Below are 7862 nucleotides of genomic sequence, written 5' to 3'. Positions count from 1 at the left end.
CATGGCGAGTTGTCAGTTCTCGTGAAGGTAATGAAGAAGGAATTTTTCTAAGTGTTGAATATTGATGTGAACAAGTTCAAATCAACCTGGGGCCTAATGTTGAGGATATAGCTACTGAGTTAACCCGCCCAGGAGGGGCCGGGTTAACTCATGGCGACTCACAAAACAAAGCCCGTGAAGGAGTCGAATATGGCGGTTCATGAGGATGACTTATGGAGAGCCCAAGGCCCAAGGGCGACTTAAGGCCCGTAGGTGTAAACCACCATATGAGCATAACTTATGTTGTAAGGCATATATAGTTAGTCACCGAGCCGGACACGTTGTTGATGAGCCGGCAGGGACTCTGTAAGCCACCGGGTGTCAACATGTATATAAAGGGATGACCCAGCGGCGACTTAGGGCAAGAAACAAGAGATCGAAAGCTAGGTCAAGCGTATTCGCTCCCTGGTAATCAAGACATAAACAATACCACCCCAAATTGGATTAGGCTTTTACCTTCACCGTAAGGGGCCGAACCAGTATAAACTCCCTGTGTCCTTTGTCCTGCTTAACCCCTTTAAGTTAACCTAGTTGTGATGGCTCCACAACTAAGTCCTCACACCATGACATCTCCCGTGACAATCCCACGACACTTCTTCTTCAGACCGCCGACTATATCATCCGGATCATCATCGTCGCCGTCCTCCTCCTCCCCCCTCCTGATGCTGCTCTCTGGCGGCCCAATGCTGCTGTTGCTGTGCAACACCCGGTATGGGTGTAGGTCTGCTGCGTGGTCGTCTGGGAGTAGGACTGCTACTGCTGGTAGTTGCCGAACTGGGTGGGATCCGAGTCTTCCAGCTGCCCGTCCTCATAGCCCCCTCCCCTCTCCCTCGCCTCTGTCATGGATGATATTGAGCATCTCCTTGTGTGCGTCGTACGCCGGCTCCCCCACTCTTGGCATTGCAGCAAACAGCGTGCGGGCACCCATCTGCTCTCCATCCGTCGTCCTCGCCCGGACGAGCGGCGGCGAAGAATACTCGGAAAAGAGCGGCACCGCGTTAACATTGACAATGTGAGGAACCGTACCAGCAGGGGCTGCGAGCTGCTTGGCGACGTAGTAGTATGGAGGCTTGTAAGGCTCCGGCCACGTCACCGCCTGTACTGTGGGCGCGCCTCTTTGGCGGCGTCCGCCACGGCCTCGCCGACGCCTCGTCCGCCACGCCAACCACACCCATCACCACCACCAGGCCCACCGGCGGCCATATGCTTCTTCAGCTTCTCCTTCTTTGTGACATTCTCTTTGACGCGTCGATTTTGCCACGTCTCCGAGCTGATCTTCTGGGCGAGCGTGATGCTCGGATCCTCCGGCACCTCCGCCGGCTCCATCTCCCACAGGTTCTCCGACGGTTCCATGCATCGGCAGCTGAGTGAAGGAAAGCGTGGGAGAAAAGAGTGGGAATTGGATGGAGAGCGGCGGGGAGTGGAGAGTGAGGGATTTTGGCGTGGAAAAAGTGTGGGATGCTACAAAAGCGCGGCCTCGGTCTTCCTTTTGGGTGGGCCAGAGCGGCGGAGAGCGACGTTTCGCATGTCCGGACTCCCGCAAACCTCCCACGTTTGTCTCCGGTTTACGGGAGCAATCGTGTCCGAACCGTCTAGCGGACTGATACAGGACCGCATTGGATGACTTTCACAGTCCGAACAGCGTGGTTCAAACAGTTGCAGAAAATTTACGGGTCTTTGTTGGAGATGCCAACGTGATATATGCATGACGATAGCGTTGGGTAGTATAAAATGTGGTGGCCAAGTGACACGAGTAGGATCCATGCTACAACGACATTATGGCCCAGTTTTTTTTGCTAGAATCTGGGGATTTCCCCAGAATCCGATCCCTACCCAGCTTCTCCCAGAATCTTTCAGCTTTATTTGTTTTACAATCCTGTCTAATTAGACCCTAACTAGATAGGATTGTAAAATAAATGGGGCTCAAAAATTCCGGAAGAAGCTAGGTAAGGGTCGGATTGTGAGAGAATCCTCAGATTCTGGCAAAAGAACTGGACCTAAACCGGTGGCCGGCGGCGGGAGCTGGGCCACATTTCCATTTATTTTCTACGGAACCCAGCGGTCATCTGAGAGCAACTTGATAAAAACTGGACCAAGTATGCATAGTCCCAGATTCCGCGTTTAGACATAGTAGTAGGCTTCCCGCTTCTTCACTCAATGACTCGTTGGGCAATCCACATACGTATAAATAACGTTATGAAATCCCAGCATTCTAAGTAATAAGACAAATGAAGCATCGTAATGACGTCTTGTCAGATGATTTTATGACTCTTGTTCTAGTGACCAACTTTGTTGGACGTGCTGGTTGGAAAACTGAATTATCATAATCCACCCTGACACCGAACGCAGTCTAAATCGCGTGTATACGCTTGGAATCCACAACAAGGACGTCGATGGCGACAAATGCACCTATAAAAGGTCTATCATACGCGTTCCAGGTAGTAAAATCTCAACGCAGTAGCTCGCCTAACTCAGCACACACCCTCTCTCGAAAAAAAAAAAAACTCAGCGCACACGTTCCCACTGCGGGGCGCAGAACGGCTCGACCCGCGAATCGGGTGGAGAAACGGGGGTTTGGCACGGCCGCATGGGTCGGGCCGGTAAAAACCCACAGACGACGCCCACCGGTTTTTTTCCGGCGAGCAGCACGAGAGAGAGCCCAGCCACGTAGCGGGTGCTTCCTCCGTTGTCCGTTTGCGTAACCGTTGGGAATGCTCCTTGCGGCAGTGACAGCTAGCCCCCAACCACAGGCAGAGGCAGAGGCAGAGGCAGCCCCTGGCTGTGCAGTGCCCACCGGGATTTGGCTGCCGGCCCCACCCCAAATGTCCACTCTCGATTCTTTCAGCCTCTCTTCCTTCACAAATACAATCCTAGTATATCTGGTTTTCGTATGAATGTTCTGTGGGCCGCACAAGCACACAATTAGACTCCTCTGGTTGGCTTTGAATTTGCTTGGATTTCCTACTTTCTATAGACCATTTTTAAACAAAAGCGAGTCATTAGACAGGACCAGGATTGTTAAATAGGCGAGTTCTTTCTTCTTTGTATAATGGAGGCAGGATCTTTCTTTTTTTTGCGAAAATAATGGAGGCAGGATCACCGACCACACACTGAAGAGGCCGGCAAAAAGGAGGAGAATGCCGCGCGCAAGGTAGACACGGGGTTCCCAGGAAATTATTATAAACATGACACCATTTTCACTTCTTTCCTTCCCGACGGGCGATGATGATGATGATGATGGAATAAACATCTGTACAAATACACACACCAGAAGCCATGGGCAACACAACAAGAAGAGAGGAGCAGAGGTGGGGTGGGGGCCTTCCTCCTCCTGTGTGCCATCAAATCTTAGAAAAGGCTGGCCTGATCCGGTCTGTTAAGGAGGGCATTTTTGGCAACCTGCCGGGCCCCAGCCCACACACAGGCCAGGACAAAAAGTTAGTCATTCTTTGGCTCTTTCTATCACCTGGACTCACATATATACACACTACACAGCAGCAGGGCGAGGGGCTGGCTGGAGGGGCGTTTCGGTCATCTTGGCCTTGTCCTATGATGATTTTCGTCCATGTCCATCCATGGTGACCCACGCCGCCCCTTCCTGCCCTACCCTTCTTCTTTTCTACTCTAGTGGAAACATTCTCATGTTCTGTCAGTCTTGACACAAGAATTCCGGTCTGGGACAGGAGGAGGAGGTCGTGGAGTCCGCCGCCGACGGCTGCGATGCGAGCGGGCGGAAGATCAGCGGCGCGCCGTACTGTGGGTAGAGGAGCATGAGCACCGTGGGCGCGTGCACGTAGTTGGGGGACGTCCGGATCTGGAACCGCCGCAGGAGGACGGCCATGGTGAGCTTGGCCTCCAGGCGCGCCAGGTTCTGCCCCACGCACATCCGGGCCCCGAGCCCGAAGGGTATGAAGGCCAGCGGGTGCTTCGCCGCCCTCGCCGCCCCGCCGGCGAACCGCGCCGGGTTGAACTGCGCCGCGTCCTGGCCCCAGTGCCGCGCGTCGTGGTGGATGGCCATGATCGGGATGAGCAGCTCCATGTCGCGCGGGATCATGCACCCGTCCGACAGCCGCACGTCCGCCTTGGCGCGCCGGATCGTCGCCACCGCCGGCGGGTACAGCCGGAGCGTCTCGTTGATGATCATGCCCAGCTGTCGTGACAAAACACATGGAACATGCAGAGAGTGTGTGTCAGCGCTTGGAGAAAATGACCGAAACGCCCTTCTGCCTGCGGCGGGTTTGAAATTTCTCCTGCAGACGGGAACGAATCGGATGAGAGGACGTACCGTTTTCAGCCTGGGGAGGTGCTCCTTGGAGGGGTCATCGGAGCCGCACACGTCGAGGACCTCGCGCCGGGCGCGCTCTTGCCACTCCGGGTGCATGGCGAGCAGCACGGTGGCCCACGTCAGGAGGTTGGTCGTCGTCTGCTTCCCGGCGAAGAAGAGCGTCTTGCACTCCTCCACCATGTCATGTACCGGGATCGCCTTCGCCGCCGGCGCCCGCGTCGTCCTCTGGCTGGCATTGATCATCAGCCCGAGCAAGTCGCGGAAGCTCCCGGTGTCGGCCTTCTCGCCCTCGGCGGCTTTCATGGCGGCGGCGGCCTCCTCGCTGCGCCGGCCGATGAGCCTGGTCAGGTTCCGCCGGATACCCCTGTCCAGCTTCCACGACAGCCAGTTCTTCTTGGTCGGCATGAACCGGTAGCCTGGGACGAGCACCTTGCGGAACGCCTCGGAGGCGAAGGCCATCAGCTGGCTCTGCATGCCGAACACCACGCGGCCGTCGTTGTAGCTGCCGCCGAAGGTGGCGCGCGTGATGGCCTCCTCCGTCACCTCCTGGAACCACTCCGCCACGTCCACCTCCACCTCGCCGCTGCCGTCGGCCGCCGCCATCTCCCGCCACTTCTCCGCCAGCGCGGCCACCGACCTGCCGACATGCGGCACCAGGCGCTGCAAAAATGGAACCACGTCGCCGTCAGTCCATCCGTTCATCCAACCGTCGCACGCGCCGCCAGCGCGGCCACGAACAAAAAGAAAAACAGGGGAGCAGCACGGCGGCCGTACGTTGAGGTTGTCGGGGTAGAAGGCGTCGCCGAGGACGCGGCGGTGGAGCGCCCACTTGTCCCCGTGGAGGCTGACGAGGCCGTCCCCCTCGAGCTGGCGCACGACGGGGTGCGCCTCGTAGCGGTCGAAGGCGTCGGCGCGGGTCAGGAAGATCTCCCGGATCAGCTCCGGCTCCGCCACCGTCAGCCGCGGCGTCGGCCCGAACCATATCAAGAACGTCGGACCTGCATCGTCGCCAAAACCATTAGAGATGACCCAAAAGGACGGAAATTGCCATGCGACGCAAGAACCAGAGGGAAACAGAGGTGTCTGTGTGAGGAGGAAGAAGCGAAGTAAGTGCCATAAACCCCATATGCTCAAACAGAAGAGAGATAAGCTAGGTGAGCTGAGCTGACAACAAGAGACAAAAGCTGAGCCCTGGTCACAAACAGACGAGCAGGGAGACAGAGGGAGGAGCCAAACAGAAAATCGGACAGGGAGGCGAGGGAGCAGATCAACAAGCAGATGCAACCAAAACCGCCCAAAAAGATGAGCAATTAGGCCACTGAGAGACGCAGGCAGATGATGCTGGCTGGCTGGCTGAGATACTATTCTTGCACAACACATGCGTATACGTGTGTGCGCGCGCGCGTATGTATGCATGAGCGGCGGCGAGGAGGGAGGGAGGGAGGGACGCACCGTAGATCTTCCGCCAGTAGTGGTAGAAGGCGAGGACGCGGGGGAGCGCGTTGTGGGAGGTGGGCGGCGACATGGGCTTGGAGGAGGCCTCCACCATGAGCCCCACCATCTCCTTCACCGACCCCAGCAGGAAGCGGTACGGCGGCCCGCGGACGCCCTGCGCCGCGAAGTGCGCCTCCAGCCGACGCGGCCGCCACCACAGCGCGTCCGCCACCCGCGCCGCCACGTGCAGCGCCAGCCACGCTGACAGCAGCACGGCCGCCGCGCGCCACGACACCCAGCCGCGCCACGCCCACGCCGCCGCCTCCATCTCGTCCCCCATTGCCGCCGTGGTCGGCTCGGCTCGGCTCCCCTGTTTCTTGTTTCTTGAAGCAGAGTAGGCAGGGCGGGGAAGACGATGATGCGTCGTTCTTCTCTCTGGGTCGTGCGCTGCGTTTCTTGGAGCCCGTGTACGTGAGCCGGCGTTAATGGCGTGGGGTTTTGGGTGACAGGGGAAGGCAAGGGCGGGGTTATATAGTGCGGAGGGAGGAGGAGAAGGAAGGGGGGGAGAAGCGAAGGCCGGCGGCCATGGGGCCGGGGAAGAGCCGAAGAGGGGTAGCGTTGCTTGCTTTTGTTTTGGGGGTAGGTTGGTTAGTAAAGAGTCAACGAAGTAGGGATTTCGCACTCTTGTTTAATTGACCGTGTTAGATGATGGAAGGCGTATTGCTTTGATGTGCAAAAAACGAACAAGTCCGTTCCGACATTTCTCGCATTTTTCCCAGCACGAAATGCATATTGATAGACACACTTTTTTTTGGCAGAGATCAAAGGTAAAATTTGGTCATATGATCGGCAGTTCCAGTTCATTATATCTTAAGCTATATCTAATCATATTACTGTAGATGTTTAGATACTCCTATATAACAGTTTCAGTTCATTACATCTTCAGTTAAATCTAATGGTTTTTTTAAGGAAGCTATATCTAACGATAGGAGTGTAGTAGATGGTTAGAGATAATAGTTCCGGTACAATATATCTTACCGTTTTATTTAAAACAAGAGCAATGCTATACTTGCGATGAAACTCCATCAGAGACAATCGGTGCGTGAGCCATAGCATGCAGCATACATATTCTGCGTATGGTCGTACGAGCTTCGCACAAAAAACTGTCGTACGCAAACCATTTCCGTTAAAGCGGCCCTTATTTAATGTATTTTGTAGTTCTAAAAAAATTATTTTGTGAGAAAAAAATTATGAGTTGTCTTGCTAAGATCTACTGTCTCATTTCCGATTTATTGACACTACCTCATTGTTTTTAGTTATTTCATTTTGTTAGTCCTGTTGTCATTCCTCTTCATCATCCTTTTAATTCCGACTTTCCGAGGCACCTTAACAGGAAGCCTACTTGTGCATGTAGCCATTTTTGCTAATTTAGTGGTCCCAAATGCATACACTTGCAGAATAAGCACGCTTATTTAAACGAGTATGCTAATTTTGCAACCTACAAAATTTGCTCCATCACTCGCCGTCTATCTTGGTTAAAACGATTTTTTAGCTTAGCCCTTCAAACCGAAAAGGAGGGAGTATATCTAAAGGGATTTCTATTTTCGTGCCCTTTGGTTGCTTAGTTATCGTCAGTTTTAGCCACTATTCAAGAATTCATCTGATTAATCAGTTAATGGCCCAGTTACTCGCTACTTGTAGGGTGACTGATTCAAATAGCACATATTCATCGTGTTAACTTGTCAGGACGATTAATTGACCAATAGCATATTTTGGTATATTACATAGTTGAGAGCATGAGAGTATGGTATAATACATAAAAAACTAGATATATGTTGGCATTCCTATTTAATCTATCGATTAATGGTCGACCAATTAATCCAGTAAATAGGTCGATTCAGCGATTAATCACTAGTCCTAGTCCCAAGCCGACCGAGCAGCTACCAGTTACCGATTTCCTGAACAATGGTTTTAGCCCAGACAACTAACGTTGCTCACATTTCCCCTCCTCCTCCACCTGCTCACAAAAACTCAAACGGAGCACTGCCGTCTAGTTAAAGCCTTTGATCGTTATCTCCTGACAGGCGGGGTTGAGCCACTCTCT

General features: G+C 53.9%; 1 protein-coding gene across 2 annotated transcripts; it reads right to left on the bottom strand.

Moving 5' to 3' along the window:
* Positions 1-3240: 3240 nt before the first annotated feature.
* On the bottom strand, positions 3241-6346 carry LOC125512343 (cytochrome P450 734A2). Of its 2 annotated transcripts, XM_048677432.2 has the most exons (4): positions 5777-6341; positions 5099-5322; positions 4325-4984; positions 3241-4189 (listed from the first exon to the last, which is right to left on the bottom strand). In XM_048677432.2, exons 1-4 carry the CDS (start codon positions 6096-6098, stop codon positions 3689-3691), a joined length of 1707 nt encoding a protein of 568 aa, XP_048533389.1. In that variant the 5' UTR covers positions 6099-6341; the 3' UTR covers positions 3241-3688. The 2 variants fall into 2 exon arrangements, with proteins under 2 accessions (XP_048533389.1, XP_087383666.1); XM_087527540.1 differs by having other exon boundaries at positions 4325-5322; positions 5777-6346.
* Between the last annotated feature and the right edge of the window lie 1516 nt (positions 6347-7862).

Source organism: Triticum urartu, chromosome 6A, assembly GCF_056163025.1.
Source record: "Triticum urartu cultivar PI428250 chromosome 6A, HENAU_Tu73, whole genome shotgun sequence".
Lineage (NCBI taxonomy): Eukaryota > Viridiplantae > Streptophyta > Magnoliopsida > Poales > Poaceae > Triticum > Triticum urartu.
The sequence above is the reverse complement of the archived record's forward strand: the minus strand, read 5'-3'. Positions and strand labels throughout refer to the sequence as shown.

Excerpts from the sequence above, each read along its gene's own strand:
- LOC125512343 (XM_087527540.1), bottom strand. The coding sequence starts at position 6,098 with ATGGGGGACGAGATGGAGGCGGCGGCGTGGGCGTGGCGCGGCTGGGTG. Across the intron at positions 5,323-5,776 it reads CTACTGGCGGAAGATCTACG|GTCCGACGTTCTTGATATGG; the intron begins GTGCGTCCCTCC and ends GCGACGATGCAG. Across the intron at positions 4,190-4,324 it reads ACCTCCCCAGGCTGAAAACG|CTGGGCATGATCATCAACGA; the intron begins GTACGTCCTCTC and ends TTGTCACGACAG.